The sequence below is a fragment of the Xyrauchen texanus genome, chromosome 18, assembly GCF_025860055.1.
Source record: "Xyrauchen texanus isolate HMW12.3.18 chromosome 18, RBS_HiC_50CHRs, whole genome shotgun sequence".
NCBI lineage: Eukaryota > Metazoa > Chordata > Actinopteri > Cypriniformes > Catostomidae > Xyrauchen > Xyrauchen texanus.
Window position 1 is genome coordinate 15704659 of NC_068293.1, and position 26959 is coordinate 15731617.

A 26959-nucleotide genomic window follows, 5' to 3' on the forward strand; every position below is an offset into this window, starting at 1 on the left:
ACAGGACAGTACAACAAATTACTGACAATGAACAGGACAATAGACAGTGCAGCTCGACCAGTACTCAGTAGTGCAAAAAGATGACAGTTTCTAAAATGTAAACATAACATACTATGAGATAATGTTCTATGCACATAGCAGTTATTGAGGTAGCAGACAGTTATAAAGTGACAGTTATTAAAGTGCAACTCAGGACACGTGTGTGTCAAACCAGTCTCTGAGTATTGAGAAGTCTGATGGCTTGGGGAAGAAGTTAGTTACACAGTCTGGCCGTGAGGGCCCGAATGCTTCGGTACCTCTTGCCAGACGGGAGGAGGGTAAAGAGTTTGTGTGAGGGGTGTGTGGGGTCGCCCACAATGCTGGTTGCTTTATGGATACAGTGTTTTTTATAAATGTCTTTGATGGAGGGAAGAGAGACCCCAATGATCTTCTCAGCTGTCCTCACTATCCTCTGCAGGGCTTTGCGGTCCGAAACGGTGCAAGTCCCAAACCAGGCAGTGATGCAGCTGCTCAGGATGCTCTCAATAGTCCCTCTATAGAATGTAGTGAGGATGGGGTTGGGAGATGTGCTTTCCTCAGCCTTCGAAGAAAGTAGAGACGCTGCTGGGCTTTCTTGGTGATAGAGCTGGTGTTGAGGGACCAGGTGAGGTTCTCCGCCAGGTGAACACCAACAAATTTGGTGCTCTTGACGATCTCCACAGAGGAGCCGCCGATGTTCAGCGGAGTGTGTTCACCTTGTGCTCTCCTAAAGTCAACAACCATCTCTTTTGTTTTGTCGACATTCAGGGACAGGTTGTTGGCTCTACACCAGTTCGTCAGCCGCTGCACCTCCTCTCTGTATGCTGACTCGTTGTTCTTGCTGATGAGACCCACCACGGTCGTGGTCATCGGCGAACTTGATGATGTGATTCGAGCTGTGCATTGCTGCACAGTCGTGAGTCAGCAGAGTGAACAGCAGTGGACTGAGCACACAGCCCTGGGGGCCCCAGTGCTCAGTGTGGTGGTGGTGGAGATGCTGTTCCCGATCCGACTGACTGAGGTCTCCCAGTCAGGAAGTCCAGGATCCAGCTGCAGAGGGAGGTGTCCAGGCCCAGCAGGTTCAGCTTTCCAATCAGGTGCTGGGGAATGATTGTGTTGAATGCTGAGCTGAAATCTATGAACAGCATTCGAACGTATGAGTCCTTATTGTCTAGGTGGGTGAGGGCCAGATGGAGGGTTGTGGTGATGGCATCGTCCGCTGAACGGTTTGAACGATACGCAAACTGCAGTGGGTCTAGTGAGGGGGCAGCTGGGTCTTAATCTGCCTCATGACGAGCCTCTCGAAGCACTTCATGATGATGGGTGTAAGTGCGACGGGACGGTAGTCGTTGAGGCAGGACACTGAAGACTTCTTTGGCATGGGGATGATGGTGGTGGCCTTGAAGCACGTTGGAACAACGGCGCTGCTCAGAGAGATGTTGAAGATGTCGGTAAGAACATCTGCTAGCTGGTCTGCACATCCTCTGAGCACTCTGCCAGGAATGTTGTCTGGTCCAGCAGCCTTCCGTGGGTTGACTCTACGTAGAGTTTTCCTCACATCTGCCGTGGTAAGACAGAGCACCTGGTCGCTGGGAGGAGGGGTGGACTTCCTCGCCATCACGCCGTTCTGCACTTCAAACCGAGCGTAGAAGTCGCTCAGCGCATCTGGAAGGGAGGCATCTTTGTCACAGGCAACTGATGTTGTCCTGTAGTTGGTGATGGCCTGGATGCCCTGCCACATGCGCCGCGTGTCACCGCTGTCCTGGAAGTGACTGTGGATTCTCTGGGCGCAGCGCGCTTTGCCTCTCTGATTGCCCGTGACAGTTTGGCCCTAGCTGTTCTTAGGGCTGCCTTATCGCCTCGCTCTGAAGGCGGAGTCTCGGACCTCAGCAGCTTGCGCACCTCCGCAGTCATCCACGGCTTCTGGTTGGAGCGCGTGGTGATGGTCTTGGAGAAAGTGACATCATCAATGCACTTGCTGATGTAGCTGGTCACTGATGCTGTGTATTCCTCCAAGTTGGTAGAATCGCCATATGTTGCAGCCTCCCTGAACATATGCCAGTCAGTACACTCAAAACAGTCCTGAAGAGCAGAGATGGCTCCTGCTGGCCAGGTTTTCACCTGCTTCTGAAGCGGTTTTGTGCGCCTGACGAGCGGTCTGTATGCTGGAATTAACATAACAGAGATGTGGTCTGAGTAGCCGAGGTGGGGGCGGGCTCCGCCGGCACGCGCCTGGGATGTTCGTGTAAACAAGATCAAGCCGCTCGCCTCTCGTTGCAAAGTCCACATACTGATGGAATTTAGGGAGCACTGTCTTGAGATTTGCATGGTTGAAATCTCCGGCACAATAAACAGTCCGTCGGGGTGAGCGCTCTGCAGTTCGCTCATAGCCCCATACAGTTCACAGAGCGCTTCCTTAGCGTTAGCGCTGGGGGAATGTAAACCCGGTTATGCAAACAGTGGTGAATTCCCGTGGTAGATAAAAAGGTCTGCATCTAACAGTCACAAGCTCCAACAGCGATGAACAGTAACTAGAGACTAGCATAGAGTTCTTGCACCATTCCGTGTTGATGTAAACACACAAGCCACCACCACGAAGTCTTACCACAGAGAGCTGTATTTCTGTCGGCACTAAACGCAGGCGAGCCCGCTCTAGCTGAATGGCGCATCCGGAACTCTGTCGCTGAGCCACGCCTCCGTGAAAACAAAGACGCAGCAGTCTCTAAACTCACGCCGCGTAGCCTGCTGGAGTCGGATATAGTCCAGTTTATTGTCCAGGGAGCAAACATTTGAGAGCAGGATAGACGGGAGAGTCGGCCGGCTAGGGTTTGTTTTTAGCCTAGCATGGACCCCCGCCCTCTTCCGCTTCGCTTCACGACACCGCTCACGACGCCCTCTCCTCGCCACCGGCATCAGGCGACGCCGAGGGCTGGAGGCCTGGTCTCCGCAGCAAGCCGAGTATGCGTAGCGCCTCCTGCAGGTCATCATGCAGCTTGGTTTTTGCATGAGTCTTATATTTGAGTAGTGTCTGGCGATGGTAGACACGAACACTGGTTGCTCCGATGTCCATGTGTTGCAAAAGTCGGGCTTTTTAACAAAAATAGCACCATTGTGGATCCGGAGTGGTCGCTAGCGTGCTACAGCGCCGCCATCTTGGATTAACGTTAATCCAAGATGGCGGCGCGTACAGCCAAAAGTAATTACGTTATCAGTTACTTTATGAACATTATATTATATATAGTAAATACACTTACATTTACACAAAGACATTTTTGTTCTTGAAAGAAATTGATGCTTTCTTTCACCAAGCATGCATTAAATTGATAAAAATACAGCCAAAATTATTAATTGCCAATTATTATTATTTTAGTTTGAAATAATTGTTTGTGGTATTTATTAAATTTTTTCTTTACCCGTGATGGCAAACATATACTGTGTCTCCTATTCCTTAAAGTCTACACCTATTAAAGTGTTTTCTTATTAGAACAATTAAAAATGTTTGCCATAATATCACAATACAGTGGGTTTTTCCCATTTGCTGAGGTATTGAGTTCTTACAAGTTGCTTTACACTTGCAAGTCAAATTTTGGTTTTAAAAATAGGCAAAAGAAACATATTTCACTTGAAATCCTATTTTCTCCTAAAGTCTATTGTTTTAGAGAGATGAAGGCTTTTCATGCATTCCTGATTTGAAAAAAGAATCTCTAACCAGGATAGAGAAGAAAGTGGACGGCCAGATGCACAACAAAAAGACAAATAAATCACAGTTTCTAGTTTGAGAAAAACAATTATTTAAATATAAATAGCCATTTGTAACATTCTAATTCATCTCTAAACTACATAATGTGCACTACTATTTCAGGTTTATTCTCATTCACATATCTTCATGTATTTTGGCTATTAAGATAATGTACTGTACAAAACTAATATAATGCAATATTATAGAGGAGGACATTTATCCTCTGTGAATTTGCAGCAATTATCCAGATATGGAATAAGCTTAATAAGCAAACTGTTATCAACTCCTACATGCCAACTGAATACAATAAGGCAAAAATAAACATTTCTCACAGTGTTTAGTGAGAGATATGATTGATTCAAACACTAAAAGTGGTTAATTAAAGTCTTAATTAACATTATAGTTATTTAACATATTGGGATATTATTATTAAGTAAATTGTAGCATTTGTTTACATTATGTTTTGCGATTTCTCTCTTTATAACATCAATTCCTTTGGCACTTCTGGCGTCTAGCGGGTGAGGCTTTTCAGACAGATATAGGATTTCAGCATAGGGCAGAGACGTTCAGTACAACAGAGTGAGTGAGAGTCTTACCCACTAGGACAGTTTATTTTTAACTAGAGGGGCGAACTGTTACGGAATGTATTGAGGGATTACAATACCGATCTGATGCAAATCGGTGGACACGGAGAGCCTGTCTGTACACGCGATGGTGCAAGGAACCAGACGGCGGGGGAAAAAAAAATCATGTTCAATGAAAAGTCAAAAGAAGATCGCAATCCACCCCTGGAGTCATGAGTTCGAAATCAGGGTGTGTTGAGTGACTACAGCCAGGTCCACTAAGTAACCAAATTGGCCCGGTTGCTAGAGAGGGTAGAGCCACATGGGATAACCTCCTCGTGGTCACTATAATGTGGTTCGCTCTTGGTGGGGTGTGTGGTGAGTTGGGCGTGGATGCCAAAGAGAATAGCATGAAACCTCCACATGTGGAATGTCTCTGCAGTAACGTTTGAGGTAAATTTTGAATTTTGGGATATATTTTTGTCAATTTCTGTGGTAGTCCCCGTTAATTTCCAACACAATTGGCATTGTATCTTTCCATGGTATTTAAAACATTTGTTTTACATTTATGCATCTGGCAGATGCTTTTATCCAAAGCGACTTACAGTGCATTTATTACAGGGACAATCTCCCCAGAGCAACCTGGAGTTAAGTGCCTTGCTCAAGGACACAATGGTGGTGGCTGTGGGGTTCAAACCAGCGTTCTTCTGATTATCAGATTACCAGTTATGTGCTTAGACCACTACACCACCACCACTCTTTTAGACATATAGTAGCATGTAAACAAAATATCCCCACATATATATCAAACTACATTGTGTTAACGTTTGACACAGTTAAAACATTGCCTACTTTAAAAAACAAATTAAGTTTAATCAGTGGTTGAAAGTGTTCAGATGGTTCCCTCGTACCTGAATGAATGGCTCCTTTCCAGAATAAAATGAATTATGGAGAAAATCACAGTGTTACAGTTCTTGTATAGTAACAGAGCAGAAAGTCTTGGAGAAGAGAGGACACCGGCAGCAGTTTATGCATGCTGCTTGGGTACATGATTTTTCTTCAATGAGGGGGAGGTGGGGGTGGAATAGGTCCATCTGATTTGTGGGAGGGCGAATTACACTACAGCACTGATATTATTGTGAGGCTGTGAGCAGATTTTCCAAACAAGTAACCATATTTGTTTTTTAAAAATCCCAATTTTTTCAAGCAACTTAGATGCCCAAAGTCATGTATTGTGAATTGGCAACTCTGGTAATCTGGTATCTGCACGTATATTTTTATTTTTTTTAAATGTTATTTGTCTGAATAGAGCTTGGCATAAAGCAAAGTAAAGTTCATTAAAGTTCATTACAAACTCAAATATTTGGTTTGACTGGGCTGTCTGTTATGGGATTAAGGCATAAGAACCTGTTAAGCTAAAAGCTTGCTTGGAAACACAAGAATGATGCAAAACAGCTCCTGAACAGATTATTTTCTCTTTAGTTCACACATGGCAGAGGGTGATCCGTTTTTATAAACTGAAATATAAGGCAAGACAATGACCAATTTTGAAACTAAGTTCACCCAGAAATGACAAATCTGTCATCATTTACACATGCTCAAATTGTTCCAAATTAAAAGGTCACTGCCAAACCAAGCCACTTCATATTGGTCAATGTGGCAGATTCACCTGTCAAAATTCACCAAACTTGAACTCCACATGAAATCAATGAGGGGAAATCCTTCGCCACCAGAAGTCCATTGTGTGAAGTTCATTATTCCAATTAAGATAACTGTGTTTCGCCTTCTGAATTTCACTGTGCGAAGGACTGCTCCTTCACGCAGAATGTTAGGGACTGATAGCCTCAGTCACCATTCAGTTCTATAGTATGAAAAAAATAATGAAATGATGGTGAGTGATGACTGAGGCTATATCAGTCCCTAATGTTTTGCATCTTCATTGGGTTTGGAATGAGGGTAAGTAAATAAAAACCAAATTTTAATTATTTAAGAGCTATCCAGTATGCGGCTTTCATAGTTAAAAAGCATCTTCTTTGTATTTGCTTATGCAGGCAAGTCTACGATCACAGACAGAGCTAAATATTCCCCATATACCTCTTGTCAGAAGCAAAGATGACTTCCTTTGGAACATTTCTTAAAAGTATTGCTATCTGTTGCTTCACAGCAGGAGTTTCAACTATATATTTTTATGAGCAGAACTACAATCTCAAGAGTCAGTGTGTGACAAGTAGGTTTACTAGAGTAATCTGAAATTTGACTAAAACTCATCAACATAATAAACTGCTCACAGGTTTTTACAAAGGCTCATATTATGAGACTAGGTTGCGTTTACAGCCATATAAAGTGCATTCTCTTGCTCTTAAAACTCACAAGTGAATTTGATTTTAGGACCATTTACTGTATGTATTTAGGATTTCACAGGCCACTCAACCAAAGATGAATGTCTCCCACAGTCCAAGTGAGTGCTTATGTGTATGATAGGTCCTTTTAAATATAAAGCTAAATATAAAAGTTGAGTTTTAGAGAGAACATTATTTTATCCCCAGAAGAACTGCTTGGCTCTATTTCTACTGATTCTTATCTAACCCAATCAAAGCCTGATCAAGTTAATGGGACATATATTTTCAAGGTGACATGATGCACTTTGAAATTCAGGCCTATCAAAGTACTTTAGATTGCATGTTATTTTCAGACTTGTGGTCTGATGATGCCCATAATTTGAAGATTAATGCCCTGCCCCAACTCAGTATAGTGTAACGCAAAGGTTTGATGAGAAACTAGTTATTTTGCATACATCATGTGTTCAGTTTATCATTGTTTAAACCTAGTTTATCATTATCTCCGGCCTTTCTCTGTTCTTTTAGCCCAGGCTGAATAAAAGCTTGCTTGGATTGAACTCTTGCCTGAAGCAAGAGCAGCTGTACCACACAGTCACAGAAAGAGACCAGCAGTCCTCACTCATTCTTTAACTTACAGGAGATGCTAATAGAGATCCAATGGAGGTCACTTGAATATAATTAACCCCATTATAATGGTAAAAAATGTTGAGCTAGTTGCCTCCTATTAGTGGTACTACTGAATTAAAGTGGCCCCGTTCTGTTTCATCATGTCATTCTAAAATATCTTCTGATTTCGGTTTGATATTATATACATTACATACACAAATATTTATAATTTAAAGACCTACATTCATATTTTAAAAGATTCTTACAAATATTGAATATTTCTTTTTTTTAATTGGTGATAGTTATCCAGGGACCTTTGGGTGAAATTCCAGCTCAGTGGTAATCCAGACACAAATAAGTGGGTCAAGGCCATTCCAGATTGAAGTCTTCCCCAATATACAATTACCTGAACGTCTATTTCTTTCCCTTTTTGAATGCTTGGAAAAGCCCATTTATATTATGCTGTAAGTGTGATGTAATTGTTCCCAATAAAACAGTTGTGGTCATTCAAATCCTTGGGATTCAATTTCTCCCTTAAATGGTTAGTACACCCAAAAATTTAACTTCAATTATCATTTACTCACACTTATACCATTCTATACCCCTATGACTTTCTTTCTTCCGTGGAACAAAAAAGGAGATGTTTCGCAGAGTGATCATTCATCATTTAATTTCATTGCACATTGTTTGGGACAAAATTAGGGCGATTAAATAATACATTTTTCGTTTTATTGTGTCAACGATCCATTTACAATAATGACATGATTAGAATAAGAAAAAAGAATACATAGCAATCTAAAAAATTATATTTTCAGTTTCTGAAGACATCTGTAAAACTTCTACACTGTAAAAAGTAATTGTTGAGTAAAGTTAAAGGGGTCATGGCATGCCTTTTTTACTAATTTAATAGGTAGAGGTTCACTTATAATATTAGTATTATAATTTTAGTTTTTTGCACTATATATGTAAAAGACCTATATTTGTAAAACATGATAATTTTTTACATTCATTCTGAACCTCTGTCAGAAAAGCTCAGTTTTGGTGCTGTTTCTCCTTTAAGACTTGACAGTAAACGCCCACTTTAATGATTGGCTCTTGACTGACCTGCTCTCTCCCTGCTCACCGCTACTCTCAGTAAAGGAAGCGTTGATGTGTTGTTGTGGAGGCGGTCAGATGCAAATGTCTACCATAACGTGGTGGAAGCAGACAACGAGTAGTTTTGCCATCTTGATTTCAACAAATTCTCTTTTTGCATTGAGGTGGAGCTTTTATTTTAAAATGATCTCTCACATGTGAAAGATCAAGGAAATGTCATGACCCCTTGAAAACAATCAAGGAAATATGATGCAATTAATAATTGTTGTCAGTAGCATTGCTTTGTTTAGTCAGTTTGAATTTGTTCGTTCACTAAATGCAATTGAATTTTTATTGAGAAAACAAATTTCTTATTCAATAAATATACATTTGTGTAACACTGTTAAAGGATGGGCAAGGAGGAGGCGAGAACCGGCTTGTCAACATAAATAATAGAAGACACAAACACACACATGACGGACATGCTCGTAATTCTCTCTCTCTCGAACCATCGTCACCGGCCACCTTTATCCCTCGCGCACCTCATCAGGCCGATTGGGGACCGGGCGCGCGATATTCCGACCTGGCCCCGCCCCCGTCCGCTCCACACTCTTCCCGCCGTTATCTCAGGCCGGGGTGCCACCGGCATGATGTACACCCCCCATCCCTGGGGCGGGGTGTATCTTGCGTCCCGCGTGGTCATCCCCGCCTTCCTCGCCCTGGAAGGAGAAAAAAAACAGGCCACAGGTGACAGAGAGAGAGAGAGAGAAAGCTCACTCACGTTCTCTGATGACCGCGTGGTCCTCACTCCTCCACGCTCAGCGGCACAGCAGCTCACCCGCGGAGACCGCTTTCTGGCAGCAATGGGCCTCCTCCCCTCAGCGGCCCATGCCGGCAGCGGGCTCTCCCCTCACGGACGGCCCTCCACGCCTCCGTCTCTGGGGACAGCAGGGCACTCCTTCGCCCCCGGCAGCGGCTCCCTCGCTCCAGGCGGTCGGGGTATCCAGTCCCCATTTGCCCCGTGGACGACAGCCGTTCCCCGCATCCGGGTGGTCGGGCTACTCTGTCACCCGGCAGATGGCAGCTGCGCTCCCCAGGGTGGACGGCAGTGTCGAGGACTCTGCGACGGGCATCCCTCCTCCTTCCTGGGTTTCGGCACCAATGTAACACTGTTAAAGGATGGGCAAGGAGGAGGCAAGAACCGGCTTGTCAACATAAATAATAGAAGACACAAACACACACATGACGGACATGCCCGTAATTCTCTCTCTCTCGAACCATCGTCACCGGCCGCCTTTATCCCTCACATGCCTCATCAGGCCGATTGGGGACCGGGCGCGCGATATTCCGACCCGGCCCCCGCCCACCTCCGCTCCACAATTTGCAATACTACAACTTTCATTCAATACAGTACAATGGTTTGACGTAGACACACAAACCTCAATCAGTGACAATCAACAAACCTCATTATGTTAAAAGTTGAGCTCTTAACATCACCACACAACAACTGACTAACAGTGGCAACAAAAAAAGTAAATGTCAACAAACAGCAAAAACAAAATAAGCCCATAACACTAACTGGATAATTTATTCATGTTGCTGTGCATGCTGGGAACTCGCAAAACAGCAACATTGTTCAATATGAAATTGTTTGTTAGGACAACTTTTGTTAGGCCAGTTGGGACCCCATTTGGGGGAATATTGTTGGTCTAACATGTCTTTTTAAGTACTGTAGATGCAAAACAATTCACGTTTTGTTGTATCTGGAACTCAAAAATCCCCATAAGCTGGATAAAATGTAATTTCTTCTTTTACAATGTACTCTGTCATAGACTTACTGACAACATAAAAACACAAATGTATTCATTTCCTTTGTTCATTTCCAAATGTATTCATTTGTTCAGACTTCACTGTTAACCACCCAATAGAGATAAGTTGAAATAATACGGCGAACATATACAAATAAAATAGTTAAAAATGTGACAAGCACATTACCAATAACATCATTTGCAATGCTCCTTGAATAAAGCTTTATGTCTAAGATGATACTAAGATGTCCCTTCGTGACATTATTAGCAACAGTCTGGTGCTCCAACACACGGGTGTGTCTAGTGGGCGGTGTTCTTTGACCAAGTCCCGCCCTTCAGTCATACCCAAATGAGCCGGTTGTCTCAATGTTTTCTCGACACAAAGATATACACAAGCGCACGCCGCTCGTCGCTAGAATTCACACGAGCTTCTTCTAATACACACCAGAGGGATCTACACGTTATAGCGGTTTCCGAATCCATTTGTCAAGAGTGTTTCAAAAAGGAAAGTTTAGGCTTTATGTCAGGAATTACTGTCCGGACAGTGCGATGGGAACTTTAGCTCGTGCATGTTAAGCGCGTTAATGTAGAGCATCTATAAAGTGTAAGGAGTCAAGCGGTATCCTGATCACGAAAATTCGGACAGGACTGAATAGAGATGGATACCTTCTTTGTTGAGGTAAGGGCAAAACGATATCATGGTTATATCCAATAATCCATATCTTATGTAGGGCTATATCGTTTTTAGTAGCTGTATGTATTGTTCTTTTTTTATACTCTGCTTTACTTTCTCGGAATCAACTCTGAAAACGTTGCCTATAAGTTACAGACAACGTTTAGTGTAAAAGGTGGAATGTCACGGTTCATAATTAGGTGTTAAATCTTTAAGGGGCACTCTGTCACTCCAGGTGGATATCCTCTCACAACCATTACAAGTTCAAAGGTTATTTAACACCTCATGCTTGCAAAACAGCAGTGAACAAAATGCCATTTTGATCCTAAGTAAAATGATTAGAAATGCCTTGTGACTCATGTTTGCCCCAGTGAAGACCCACCGGATATGTTTCATGCCTATGATGTGAAATTCTCCCTCTGTCTGAGTCTCTATTCCTGCTTGTTTTTTCAGTCAGTGTCAGCATGAGAACAGACCTTCTGGCAATGAATGTTCAGACCTCACACAGAACGCATAGCCCCACTTCAGCAGCATAAACTAGATGCTACTAATGTGTAACATTCTGTAAAATCGCCATTCCAATGCTATAGATCACCAAAGAGTAGAGAGTGTACAGTCAAGACACTTTTTCAATTCAGTTTTATTTGGATAGTGCTTTTTACTTGTTTTGTGGCTCTTATCGGCCCTTGAAGGGTTAGTCTGAGTGTGTTCTAAAATGAATATTCTGTAATTGTTTTATTCATCCTCATGTCATTGCAAGGCTGTATGCTGTTATTTTTCCCAATGAACAGACATTTTGAAGAATAAAGATGCAGCTCTTTTCAATACAAGGACAGTTTATAGTGATCACGTTTGCCAAACTGAAATTTAAGCCATTATTCACTTGTAATCTTTCCCTCCCCCCAAGCTCTGAAATCTCATTTGTGATCAGGTTCATATTTAAAATGGCCAAACCAGGTTTGACGTCTTCATGTGAAATGCCATTGGTTCTTTCATGTGTTGTTATAATCAAATGTGGCGCACCAGTTGGAATATGTGGAAAGAAGAGTGAGATGCAACAGAGTGAAAATGTTCAGTGATAATTGACATATATTTTGGATTATTTATAATTGGATTAAATTTGTTTTTTTAGAGATTGCACTCTACCCATTATTTAGTTAATATCGAGTCACAGGATCTAATCTACTGCTCTGTCACTTTTCTGACTGAAGACACAAATAACATTTCATAATACAGGAGAGATGATTCTGTGATCTGAACAGTGTGGCCGAACAAAGCCACCTATACATGAATACAGTCTGTGTTTCAAGCTGAGGATTGGAGGGCAATAGTAAATGTGATGAGTAATTAAATATCTGTCTGGCGGATGGAGGACAGAAGGGGTCTGAGAGACATCCAAGATTAAGAGCTGGGACTCACATGTGGGGATCCAGCCAGAATGATGAGGTTTAGAAAATAGCCTTCTATAGATGTGACAACGTAACAAATTCCATGATTTATTTATGAAGCGTTATGAAATAGCTGTCTCTGTGAGCGATTTCACTGCTCTTTGATCCGTTTGTAACAACATACATGGATATAATAAAAAAATGTATGCATGGGAAAGAAATTGTCAGCAGTTTGATTCATAAATTGATAATCATCTTTTATGAATGATATGATGGAATGAGCACTGCTTCAGTTCATATAAACTCTCTCCCCTGCAGAATGTGCATTTTTAGGGACAAGAAATAAAGAGTAAATGTGTGTACGGGGCTTAGAATGTTCCCCATTAAATTTCACTCATTGTATATGTTAGTTAAAGCAAAGGGTGAGAATCAGCAGGGACCTGGCGATGAAACATGATATCAATATCCAGGACACAATATGATAAGATTTTGATTCTTTATGTTTAGTGTATAGTTATTTGTTATATGATTATTCTAAACTATATTGAGATCTTTTAATCACTTTTTGCCTCTTCATCTGCATTGGGCTTAGGTGCTTTGTGCAATACAAATCTCCTTCAAAACATTGCCTTCCTTTCCTTCTAAACCCTCACTTGGGTCAAGGTGTAATGATATTGCTAAATCCCTAGCTTCCCCCTCAGGCCGTGTTCTCACTCAGACAAGCCCTCATCCTTCCTCTGCCAGCTGCTGAGTCACTAGACGAGTGAATACTGAGATTGTGTCACTTAGATCATGCTGGAGCATATCTATCCATGCCTATAGATCCTGAGGTCATAATGACTAAGGTTTGCTGGTCCCAGACCGATTGGTGGGTTCATCCTTATGTGGAGAGATTTATGAAGTGTGGGGCTTCCTATTCTGCTCAGCACTCAACATCTGTGATGGATTCATCGGTGCTGTAAAGTGAGATTTAACCCATGTGTTCCACTTAAGATATTTGGTGTGTTTTAGAAACCTTTTTAAATATTCTTTGTTATGCATATCTGTGCAAGTTCTAATAGAATGTAGAAAGAGTGGAAATCAAACCAACTTATGGCTTCTGTAAAAGCATCTACCATTGATTAACAACATCCGAACTCATGGCAGGTTGTCATAAAGTGTTTATAATTTATTGGTATAAAACAATTTCTATATGGAGATAATGAATTGGATTTTTACTTCTGGAGCCAGACTGTTTTCTGCACTTCTTACATTGGCATATTTATAGTATGTCCAATTTCCTCTTTTTCATTTTTACAAATGTGTGTGTGTGTGTGTATAGGAGTGTTTATGTACCTTGCTCGCATACCAGCCTGAAGAATGCAGTTCATTCGTCAAGCAGCGCATGCATTCATTTACAGAAGCACAAATACATTTCAGGCTCAGTCAAGTGTTAGCTAGGTTAAAAATAACCACAAAGTCCATATCAGAGGAGCAACTTAAAAGATGAAGTGATGTCACCTGAAACAACAGCTGCCCTGCTTTAAAAAAGGAATTCCTGCTTATAAGATTTTCCCTGAAAGATGGCCTCACATACAACACCAGATTCCTTTCCAGATACATTCCTGTTCTGAGAATCTTAGTCCCTTTAACCCTGACCCCAAATTCCAAGCCATGGCTGGTGTCACCCCATATCTCTCAGAATGAAGCTCTGCTGATTTGTACTGTAGAGTGCTTAGTGATTTTCATCTCACAACACAAAGCAAAGCTGTCACTTCTCAGTTTCTTTATGATGCAAATCATTCAATGCACTCTTTGGCAATATATGACATTCTGTAAAACAGTGGTTCCCTTTACAAAAAGCTTCACTACGATGTTGCGCTGCTAAGCGCTACGGGGGAACAGTTTAGCTGTGAGCCGAGCTGAATAATGTGTGGAACACGTCAATGAACATTGACCGGAATTTATAGCCTCGGCTGATGTAATCATTAGATGCACCTGAGGCCAGGCTATAAATGGATACGTCACCAGGTGTCGATCAGAAACTCTTTTTCAGAGCGATTCTGTTTCTGTGTGTTTCACACACCCTGTCAAAACTTTCTTTCCTCTGTTAGGAGATAGAATCAGTTAGGCAGTGTGCAGTGAACGTTGTTCTATTTTTCTCTTCTGTTTAGAAAATATTATATATATATATTTCTAAAAAAAAAAAAAAAAAAAAAATATATATTTTCTTCCCGTGTTCACATACCCTCGACGTCATTATATTCGACTATCGTGAGTGCTGAGGCACGGGGTATTCAGTGATGCCGCCCGGTCGAAGAGACGCTTGCAGGCTATCTCTGCCGGGCTCGGCATCGTCACTTAAGAAGCCCTCTCTCCTCTCAAAGCCTTGTAGGACAACCTCCACTTTAGTGGGAAGGGCTTATCAAGCAGCAGGTCAGGCTGGTGCTGCTCTGCACACTATGCTGTTTTTCAGGCGTACCAGGCTGACCTCCTGGACGACCTGGGTGTGGGTTCTGCGCTTGACGAGCAAGCCTCAGACCCACCTCGGTCCTGACTGAAGGGAGGCTCAAAAGCAAAGCGTGGCGAGTCGTGCTCCTCCTCCCAGGGATTGGAGACAGTCTCGCCGCCCTCGCCAGCCTCCGAAGCAAGACCTCAGGACTTTAAATTCTAGTAAGAGAAAACCCTGACAGTCTTGCGCCTAGATTGGGGGGTAGCTCCCCTCGGGACGGGGCGCGTGCTTCACTTCACCCCTCCCGGTACCCCCTCGAAGCCCCTCCATTCCCGCCACCTCTTGGTGTTTCGGGTTGCAGAGGCTTCCGTCAAAATTGGGTGTTTTCAGCTGTTCCTGCATTTTATTCAGGACGCTGAAACACCCGACAACCCCTCAACAGGAAGTGTTAAAATATAATACCCATCTCAGAGATCCTGGCAGCGTGGAAACTTCTGCCGGATATATTCTTTCTGTGGGTCTTATAAGGGCGTCAGGATTTAATTCTCTCGCCGCTTTCCGTGTTTCAACGGCGTGTTCTCACTACCGTAAACCGGATTTCTTTTTTTTTGTAAAAAAACCCCAAAAAACTCAATCTCCTGGTTAAAGGGGCCATGGTATGTGTTCCCCTTCCAGAGAGAGAGTTAGGTTATTACACTAAATACTTCCCGTTTCCCATGGAGGGTGAGGGGTGGCGTCTGGCTTAGATCTTAAAGCTTGAACTACCCGTGGGTGTTCAAGTCCAAGATGATGCCTGTCAAGACGGTCGTGTCTCAAGCCCTACAACTCGTTTGGCTGGTCACCATCGATCTAATGACGCACTTCTATACTTCATTTAGAAGTTCTGCCACAACATGGAAAGTTCCTGAGGTTCACTTCCGGGGGCGAAGTCTTCCAGGGTCAGATTCTTTCACTCAGCCTAGCCCTTTTTACCCGCACATTCACAATGCATGATGTAGCTGGCTCCTTGCGACTCGGGGCATCTGCATTCTGAATTACGTAGACGACTGGCTGATCCTAGCGCAGTTCCAGGAACTGGCAGTTCAGCACAGGGACATCGTCTTAGCTCATCTGTTTCTCTGGGGTTGAGGCTCAACGCCAAGAAAAGCGTCCTCTCTCCCACTCAGAACACTGTCTATCGGGGCATCGTATGGAGTTCAATCACAATGCGGGCACAACTGTCTCCCGCTAGGATTGAGTCCATTCAGATCACCCTGAGCAAAGTCAGGCTAGGTCAAGGTTGCACTGTTATCAGTATCAACGATTTCCAGGTCTCAGGGCTTAACGCGTCCACGGTGAGCCCTCTGGACCTTCTGCTCATGAGACCGCTTTTGTGGTGGCCAAAAGCCAGGGGATTTCTTCCAAGGGCCAAAACCCCTGGGCTAAATAGGGTTACGCGCCTCAGGCTTCGTTCCTTTCTATGTGGTTCAGACCCCGGTTTTCTGCCTTGGGTCCCACTCTAGGTGCGTCTTGTTGTCGCAGACTGCTAACGATAGACGCCTCCCTGACGGGCGGGTAGCGGCCTTAAGTGGTCGTCCAGCTTAAGGGGATAGGAGGGTCGTCAGCTCGGTTGTCACAGTCACTGTCTTGGGTTGATGGCTGTATTTCTGGCCCTGAAATACCTCCTCCTGAGGCTGCCATGTCTTGGTGCTGGTGGACAATACAGCGGTAGCCTCTTACATAAATCTTCAAGGAGACCCACGTTTTTGTCAGCTGTATTTCTGACACGCCGGATTCTCCTTAGGGCCCAGGGTAAGCTCCTGTCACTCAGGTCAGTTATATCCCTGGATGCCCGTGATACGGGAGCAGATTTACGGTTCAGACAGGAAATACCAACGGGGAGTTAAGAAATCCACCCTAAGGTAGTAGTTGCCCAGAGTTCAGCCAGCAAGGGTTTTTGCCTCTTACTGATAGCACCGAGCTGGCCGAACAGGGCTTGGTTCTCGGAGCTAATCTCTTCCCTCGACGACTCGCCTTGGGCGATTCCGAACAGGAAGGATCTCAGGCACAGGGCAATATTTCATCCCTGCCCCGAATTGTGGAATCTTTCATGTTTGGCCCCTAAGGGTACCAACTAAGGGACACAGGGCTTTCTCCTAAATGCCAGGCTTTTTCCACTTGGAACAAGTTTGGGTGAGATCTTAGGGCAGAAGATGACCTCTTCGCCTCTATGGATAGCGCAATGTCTCCTCTACTTCTCCCTGAAATCACCCAGCCCCCTTGGGTCTGGACGTTAAGACACATACATGACCCAGAATGCGTCTTTATGTATTTCTTTCCCCGGTTTATCTGCTCCCGGGAGTCTTGGCAGTGTTCACCAGCAAGGGTCTTGCCTCCTATTAATGGCGCCGCGCTGGCCGAACAGGATATGTTTCTCGGAACTAATTCCTCTCCTCGACGGCTCGCCTTGGGCGATTCCGAACAGGGAGGACCTTCTCATCCTTGGCCCGAATTGTGAAACCTTTCATGTCTGGCCCCTAAGGGTACCAAATGAGGTTCACAGGGTTTTCTCTTGAGATTATCGAGACCATTTCAAGTGCTAGGGCTCCCTCCACTTGGAACTGATCTGGGTAGATTTTACAGGGCAGAAGAGGACCTCTTCGCCTCTGTTGATAGCGCAATGTCTCCTCTACTTCTCCCCGAGTCGCCCAGTCCCCCCCCTCCCCCTTGGGAGGGGCTGAACGTAGTAACGCAAATGCGCCTGCATACGTTTCCTTCTAAAGTTCTTATTACAGAACCAGCTAACTGCCAGTTTGTTTCAGTTCTGGATTTTCTGTAGAAAGAACTGTCAGCGGGCACTTGCCTCGCCACTGCCTGGTTCTGTGTGGCCACTGCGGTTTGCCACGGCTTGGTGGGCGGGGTGCCCTCAAAGAGGCATCCTCATTATTGCCCGGGCCTACGAGGCGCGCGGTCAAGCTTCGCCAGTAGGTTTCAGGGCGCACTCTACCAGAGGGCTCTCCTCCTCTAAAACCTTGGATAGAGGTCTCCCTCTGCAGCAAGTTTGTGATGCGGCAGGTTGTCCTCTCCGCACACATTCATTAGATTTTTATAGTTTGGATGTTCTGCACTCCGGGCTCTTATGCCCTTGAGTCGACATCTCAGCTCATACCTGAACAAGTTTGTGATGCGGCAGGCTGGTCCTCTCCGCTTACATTCATCAGTTTTTATGAAAAGTTTGTGGTGCGATAGGGTTCTCTTCGCACGCATTCATCGAACTTTATGGGCTAGATGCTTTGCTACTCCGGACTCTTATGTCCTTGAGTCGACATCTCAGCCCATGCCTAAACAAGTTTGTGATGCGGCAGGTTGTCCTCTCCGCACACATTCATTGGACTTTTTTAGTTTGGATGTTCTGCACTCCGGGCTCTTATGCCCTTGAGTCGACATCTCAGCTCATACCTGAACAAGTTTGTGATGCGGCAGGCTGGTCCTCTCCGCTCACATTCATCAGTTTTTATGACAAGTTTGTGGTGCGATAGGGTTCTCTTCGCACACATTCATCGAACTTTATGGGTTAGATGCTTTGCTACTCCGGGTCTTATGCCCTTGAGTCGACATCTCAGCTCATGTCTGAACAAGTTTGTGATGCGGCAGGCTGGTCCTCTCCGCACACATTCATCAAAATTGAATGGTTTAGATGTTTATGCTACTCCGGGCTCTTATGCCCTTGAGTCGACATCTGAAGCTCATGTCTGAGACCTCTCGCGTTTTCGTGAGTACACTGCACAACCGTAGGGGTCCGGACAGCCCCAAGTGCGGCGGCGTGGGTATTACGTTCCCCGTAGCGCTTAGCAGCGCAACATCGTAGTGAAGCTTTTTGTAAAGGGAACGTCTCGGGTTACATGTGTAACCCTTGTTCCCTGAAAAAAGCGGAACGAGATGTTGCGCTGCTTTGCCGCACGGGGACGTCCCAGGACTGCTCTTCAAAAAGAAGTATCTTACGACACCTGGTGACGTATCCATTTATAGCCTGGCCTCAGGTGCATCTAATGATTACATCAGCCGAGGCTATAAATTCCGGTCAATGTTCATTGACGTGTTCCACACATTATTCAGCTCGGCTCACAGCTAAAGCTGTTCCCCCGTAGCGCTTAGTCCAGCACCCACATTTCACCACCCCTCTGTCCCCATATGATAAGTTGCTTTTTAAATCATGTACCGTTGTTGTATTAATGTTGACTGTTCATTTTGATGACCAGATATGCGGTCTAAGCTTATCAATGCATAATATGTGGGAGTCATTCTCTAGTTCAGGGTACTTTCACGTAATATTTCACAAAATATTTTAAAAGTAGCCTATATCTTTCGTCTTTTTCTGTCAGTTCACTGCAGAGAAGTATCGCTTTGTTGTTTTTAATATTTTTAGAACCTTCTGCTGATTAACCCTCTGGGGTCGATGGAGTACTTTAGTAAAACCATGGCTAACTATTTTATTTAATTATTTATTAACAACAATTACCCACAAACTCATTATAAGAAATGTCACCTTTTATATATGTTGTTATTTTTGTGTGAATTTACTCCAGAAGCTGTTTCTCTGATTTTCTATCATAACCTCGACAAGGCACTGATCCCTCTTGTTTGAATGGGCCTTGTGAAGGTGCAAGTGCTTATCTGCTCGTGCCTTTCAGAATGCATGTTAAGATGAGCGGAAGAAGAAATAGTTCACATCCTGCACACATATTTGCTAATATAGCCTAATCCTTTTTATTTCACATTGAAGCTTATTGTTAATGTTCATGGTAGCCAAATTATAATATTCCTAGTTTATAAAAAAAAATATATATATATATATATATATATATATATATATATATATATATATATATATATATATATATATATATATATATTTTAGTGTGAGGATCGATATTTTTGATACAATATCAATATCGGAATTAGCGATATTTTAGGATCGATCCGCACATCCCTAACCAATACTGACGAGGAAAACAGCTAAAACAATGTCATGTGGCAAAAATGATGTCATCTGTCATGCAGATTTTTTACTCATCACCCTTAATAAAATTCAGTTAAACAAACTGGCTTTGTTTTCAAATATTCAAATATTTGATATTTATTACTCATAATCATATTTTTGGAGGTTATTAATACAATTATTATTTAATTATTTTTAAACACGATTAAGAATCATATTTTATCTAAATTGCACAATGGTGATTCATCGACTTTATAGACATAACAGTTTTATCGTCTGTTAATGCTGATCTTCTGTAAAGCTTTGAAACGATGTGTGTTGTGAAAGGTGCTATACAAATAAAATTGACTTGACTCATGAATAAGATTAATTATTTCCTTTGTCGCATTGCTTTCAGAAGATGTCAATTTTTTTGAGGAAAGTTTTATTATTATACTAATACTAGTCAACAACATCAGTCTAAAATGTGAAATTTTGCATTGTGGTAAGTTTGATGACTACTTTTTGAATACCTCCAATTCATTTAGTTTTTTTACTTTTTATTTGTCAAGTACCAAATAAAGAGAAAATGATTAATGAGTATTTAATTCAGTTACTGGATTAAAATATAATAGGCATTATAATATATTTATTGAATTAATAAACACATTTTTATAGATTTTTTTTTTAAGTGTAACTATATATATATCGTTATCATGATGTAAAATTAGTAATATTGGGATATAAGATTTTGTTCGTATCCCCCACCCCTAGTGCATTCTGATGCTAACCGAAAGGGTTTTGTTAGTTAAAAAGTATTTAAATATTGAACTTTTTCACACCAATACTAATCGTTTTTCTTTATAAGACGTTCATTTAACCGCTAAAGTTGTTTGGATGATGTTTATGCTGACTATCTTTTCTTTTGGAGCTTCAAAAAGAAAGAAAGAAAGTCATTCACATCTGGGATCTTAGGAGAGTCAGAAAATGCTGAAAGAATTTTCATTTTTGTGTGAACTATCTCTTTAAATCACCAGGAAACTGCAGCGAAACGTAGAATGTGGCACTTAAAACTAATTTTGCAAACATGTAGTTGTACATTACACATTCATGTCTGTCTTTTACTTCCTCAGGCAACCTCTCACATTGTCAAGATGTTAATAGCAACTGAAATCAGCTTTTCCTTTTTACTATTTTGGGTGTGCTTGGTGGGAAAAACAAAACAATAAAACTGATTTTGATGTTCCTGTTCCCTGCTATGCCTGTTTTGTTTGGTCAGACCAGGGCTGCATTTCCCCAAAGCATCATAAGCTAACTAGATCGTAGAAACCATTGGTGCCCAATGATCTCTACGATCAATTTAAGCTTGCAATGATTTTGGGAAACACAGCCCAGGCCAGTAGAAACAAAAATGCTTATTGTTAAGCCCTGTAGAGTTTATGCATAATTGAATGTGGAATCTTTCATAGTCCATCTTTTCTGAGAATTCATATATTGGAAATATTGGGTTTCAGTTGCTTTGTCAAAGAAGTTCTTAAATGGCTCTTCAAAGATTTCAGGGGTCAGTATGTCTCGTGTATTGTTATATTCTCTTATTATGGTTCTAATCATTCACAAGATTAGGCTAAATGCTTTCGGCATGCTGCAGGTTGGTGTGAAGAATGATGGATTGTCCTCTTTCACACGTGCAGGAGTTATATTATTTCAATCCAGACTGCTGTAGTTAAGCCAGTGTTGAGCAGGAGTGGGGCTACATAGCAGCAATCTCACATGGTCATATAGCAGGACATTAGCAGCAGTCTGAAAGGATCGCTTATTCTCAGGAGTCATTTATTAAAACATGTTTTTTAGAGACAGTGTTCTGTATGTGTAGATATTGACAGGATAAATGAGGCAAAAAATAATAATCATTACAAACCAGCTTGACTCAGATTTTTCCAACAGGGAATTCTTTGTTTTGTACATTTAAATGACTATACTTCCAAATCGTTTTTGTTTTAGTAAAAGCACTTTTTGAGCCAATTTTCACCTAAATGTTTCACAATTTTGGAGCCTCATATTTACAATGCACTATAATGGGCACAGTGTGAGTGTAAATACTGCTTCCTCTGTCATCTGAACACTATCTTTCTCTGAGGCCTGTGTGGACTACACCCCTTCCACTCTTAATTTCTTATTACTGTACCTCTATAGTCAGTCAGTTGTATCTCCATCTGTCACTGCTCCTGTCCCCCTGCTGTGGTACAGTGGCTGTGGATCCCGGACATCATCGCCAAATTGAGCTATTGAAGCAAGGCTTTTATTTTGCCTGAGGGGCAAATTATGTGAAAGTTGCCAGCTTGTGCCAGTGTACAAGTCAAGCAGCTTGAGGACTGTTGAAGGGCGTCTGGTTGAGATAATTGTTAATGGACAGTGTTTTTTGTTGGTGATAAGGGGAGATATGTTTACTCTTGTGGTTTCCATCTTAAGGTTTTCTGTAGTTACAGTATGTGTTGACGATTAGCTTAATATGCAGAGACAACTTTAAGTAAGACACTGTAAACACTGCCGCTCTTTTGTGATAAAAACAATATTGCTCTTGTTTTTTTAGAATTGTCAACAGCCTGAGCCTGGCTCAACCAATGGCATAGGTTTTTGGTAGGACTATAATTTTTGTCAACCGAAAACCTGTATGAAGACATTAATTATTTGTAAAGTTCAGTTTTGTGTCGCTAGTGGCGCAGAAATTACACATACCACAATTAAAAACAGGACGTTTGAAAGCACATCACAGTACATTTTGACAAATTATATTTCCTCCCTTTATTGAGCATATGAGACCACTTCCCTCTGCTTTGTACCTGTGAGAGGGACATCAAAAATGGGGGATCTGTAACACCCAATATGAAGCATGCCAAATGACTTGGAGGAACACTACTCCAGTTTAAGAAGAATGTATGAATGTGTTTGCATAATAAGACATATGTACATTACAACTATCACTCACACAGGGCCAGTATACTGTATTAGCCTGATAGACCCACCTTTTCATTCCGTACCACCTTATCCTTCCTGTCTTTCTAGTGACAGTGCAGCATTATTGTGCCCCTGTCAGCTGCTGTAGCTCAGGGCACTGAGAGCAGACGGGTGTAGCAGACAGGCTTTAAAGGCTCTGATTAACACAGTCAGTCCATTTGCTGTAATCTGTTCACAAGAGACGGACCCCTGAGTAGGCTCCATCACATGGGGGAGCAGGTATGCTGTGGAAGGACAAATTTACACTGTGGGCTTTAATCACAGGCTAATTACAGAAGAAGTGCTGGGCGTGGCCAAGCTTGCAGGACATTCAATTACACAGGGATTATAGTGCGTTGAGTACACCAACAAAAACCTTTGTTTCGCTGAGAAAGTGACTCCGATTAAAACTGCTAACCTGAGCTCCTCAGTTCTCAGTGATTCATGAAAAAGACCCGGTTCAAAAGAGTTATTTGTTCACGACTCTCTTGCGCTGGTTTGTTGTTGCGTGCTGTGCGGCGAGCTCATCATAACAGAATGGGTGAAAAGCGGTGTGAGACACATTGGTGGTGTTATATATTCAATAAATCACAAGATGATATCTGACGAAACTGCATATAAACGCACACAACCCGACTGTTGCCAGTGGCGACTAGATTTTAAATGATTGTCGCAATCAATTATTTTTGGTTGCATTTGCGACCATTTTAGTTGCAGTCTGGATTCCTATTTCCAGAAAGTTTCCTGTTTTAGAGTGTGTAAAGGGATCAATGGAAAGGAGGAGGCGAGAACTGGCTTGATAATATCAATTATAGTTTTAATGAGAAACTTAAAACAAAGACACAAACACATATGACGGGCATGTCTGTAAACGATCTCTCTCTCCTGCACGGTCCCCTGCAGTCAGCCTTTAACCCTCACGGAGGCATAATTAGCCTAATACGGGACCGGGTGCGTAGGATCACGACCCAGCCCCACCCTCCGCCCTGCCACAGAGTGATTCCCCTTTGATTAAGACATCTTGGAGGGATGTTTGTGACATGCTGTGGAATACAGTTTGTGTTCTCCAGGAGATTAAGTTAAATGTAATACAGTATAGTGTTATCAGGCCCATTAAAGGCTTTTGAGATGCTAATGATGACTATGGACAGTACTGTGTATTTTGCCTCAACTTTCTGATGGAGATGTGAGCTGTTTCATAATTTTGTTCTTAAATTGGACTCCAGCTTTATTTAACTGGCAATCTAACTGTATTAAACCACAGCTGTTTACTAAATGGTTCATTTCAGAGCCTTGTTTATTTAATTTATGCACTTCACTTCAGTACTTGACATTCCCCCTGCGGAAAAGCCTAGGGTCAATAACAGAACACATCCACTTGACTCAGTCCACAGATTATGCATATTGCATACAAAACTGGAAATCACTTTTTCTATCTCGCAAGCTCTGATCTGATTTGCATCCTTTACGTAACTTGATTTTTTTTTTATCAGTCTGTTTGGTAACCAAGTCGTATTTACAAGGCACTGTGTTGATACAATGAATGCTTTTTGAAAATTACTGCATTTTCCTGTTTGAGAGGTTTCTGGCATCAAATCTTTTAATGATATTCAGGGTTAAATTCACTAAACAGTTGTGCCACTTTTGTACATGGTATTTCAGCACAAACACCTGCATCTTATTCACTAACCACCCACTGCTGGTGCAGTCAGCGCAGGCATTGTCATTCCTTTCCGTGCAAACACGCCTCCTTTCCATTATAGTTGCGCTTCATTCACAAAAATTGCCTTGCACAATTTACATTGCGCTATTACTGCTAGATGAAAACATGTGGTAAAATATAAACTTGAAATAAAAATAAAATGGAGGAAAAAAAGATGTTTGTTGATCATATCAGCAGTAATTCATCAAATAATGATTAAAAGATGGAGAAAAGCATTATAACATGGCATATCCAGATGAGTGGAGTCAAGGGCACTTCAGGATTCAGTCTGGATTACAGTAGTGGAGTGATACTGTTCTGTCCTGCCAAAGTGTGTCAGATAACGGTGGTTTGCTGCATAACACTCAGAATTGTCCCACAAGATCGAAATTCCGCTTGCAAATTGCATTCAGCAGCGATATTTTGCCCACATTTGCGCTGTTGCCTGATCTGCAGAACTCCTTTAGTGAATCGGGCGTGCAAATCGCATGCAAATAAATGGCGCTTTTACCGGGTGCAATTTATTCTTAGTGAATTCCCCCCTCAGTGTTGTTGTTTCAGGAACTTTGTAGCAAGTATGCTGGATATCCAGAAGCAGAACTTTTCCACTTTGTTTCCAGAGTTATGTTTGTAGTACTCTTGGAAGAGCAAACATTTCTGTTTTCAAAGTATACACATTTTCTGCTATATTTCCAGTGTTTCTGGACAATCGTTCAAATAGACTTTCACTCCATATTTTTTTTTCTTTCCAAAAGGATCAATCAATGTAATACTAGTCTACAGAAGCTTACAGTCTTTTACAATTACCATAGTGAAAATAAATCGACAAGTATGATTCATATTCTGTGTAAATTGCAACCTGCTGTTAAATTTAATCACTGTCTCCAGGCTATGCTTTATGCACATCAGTCAAACATCCCAGTTGTAACGTTCATACCACTAAGTGTCAACATCTCTCAATGCTAATAGCACTCTTCCTCTATTGTCTGGTCTAAGGGTGTCTGGGTAGTGTCACTCCCTTAGGGTCACAGGCTCTCCATTAGCTAATTTCAGATCAGCTGCTGCACCCTCCATCATTTAGGGCGTTTTCACTCTTGTTCGTTTGAGTACTCCAGAGCGGTATAATGTGTATATGTGAACAACCCATGTGGTCCCAGACCCCCCTAAAAAGACCCAAAAGGGAACCGTGAGTGCGGTTCATTTGGGAACACCATCTTAATACAGTGGTATACGAATAAGTTAGTCATTTATTGAAGTACCATAGCAGTACCATGGTCTTCTTTGAATTATCTTGATGCACCATGTACATTTAATTGTACATGGATATGGTAATCATATATACAATTACCATGGTAGTTACATGGTATTCTTTGAAGCACCATGGAAATACAGAATAGCATGAGTAAAAAAAATGAAGTAGCTTAAATGTAGCAAGCTAATTTTGGTGTGTAGCTTGTGGTGTAACTTACTACTTTCTCTGAAGTGTAGCTTTAATCTTAGCTTAACAAATCTTTCTGTTTAGGGGTTGGTAGCTTAGCTTGCTAAATTTTTAAGAAGCTTGCCCAACACTGGATGTCGATAGTGGCGTTCTTACTGATCTTACTTGCTCTAGTTATTGGTGGACCGCACGTCTGGCCATAGTAGCTCTTGAAATGCTGATCACAGATTATTCTGCCGGTAAAGCTTAGATATCATTCTAGTTTGACAAGGAATCAGTTCTCTTGCCTCTAAAAATTTTAATTCTGAAAGGGAGAGCATTTTAAATAACCTGCTGTAGTGTTCGTTGCTTCATATCATTAAACAAGACATAAAATCTATTAAAATATGAATCAAACTCACTCAGAATGCCGACAGCATCTGACACTGTTTTCACTCTTTTCAATGATACTGAACAGCGAAATCCCTTAAATTTGTAGTATATCCATGTATGTGGTTACAGTCAAATGATACTGAACAGCGAAATCCCTCACAACATTATAACTTGCATGCACTCGACACAACCATCTCACTGTAGACAGATGTTGTGAGCTCTGCTGCCTTTTCTCCCATTTGTAGTCGTTTGTGAATGTCACTTGTCATTTGCATAAAGTTAAACTTTTCTCAATGGATGAATGAATGAATGTTACATTTATATAGCGCTTTTCTGACACTACACTCAAAGCGCTTTACACAGAGAACAGGGGACTCTCCTCACCCACCACCAGGAGTGCAGCATCCACATGGATGATGCGACGGCAGCCTTAGTGCACCAGTACGCTCACCACACACCAGCTATTGGTGGAGAGGAGAACATTATCATGATTCTCGCCACGCTGCCATCTTGTCACAAATGGTCACTGCCCCTCGTGCCGCCAGAAGTCACTCTGTTCTTATTGAAATTGAATGGAATTTTGTTGCTTTCTTGCTCTTTGTTGAGTATGCAACAAAACCCCATATAACTACAGTAGGTTGGTTAAGGATCATGTCTTTTTGAAGACTGATATATACATTTACTAAGAGCCTTTTTTCAGCTGTCTTCTAATATTTTATCATTTCGAGTTAACATTGAATAAAATAAGTGTTAATTTCAATAAGTGTTCATTTTATGGATGGTTTTCTATCATTAAATTTTGATATATAATATTTACTACACAGCTCTCTGGAACCCACGAGTTTTTGATAAGTTAA

The 26959-nt window shown here is 42.1% G+C and overlaps 1 protein-coding gene across 1 annotated transcript in view; it reads left to right on the forward strand.

The window, feature by feature from the left end:
- The first annotated feature begins 10698 nt into the window (after positions 1–10698).
- LOC127658592 (unconventional myosin-X-like) overlaps positions 10699–26959 on the forward strand; it is a 106548-nt gene continuing 90287 nt past the window's right edge. The window contains exon 1 of the mRNA XM_052147969.1: positions 10699–10826. Within this exon, the coding sequence (XP_052003929.1) occupies positions 10806–10826 (21 nt within the window). The 5' untranslated portion in view covers positions 10699–10805. The remainder of the gene's footprint in view (positions 10827–26959) is intronic.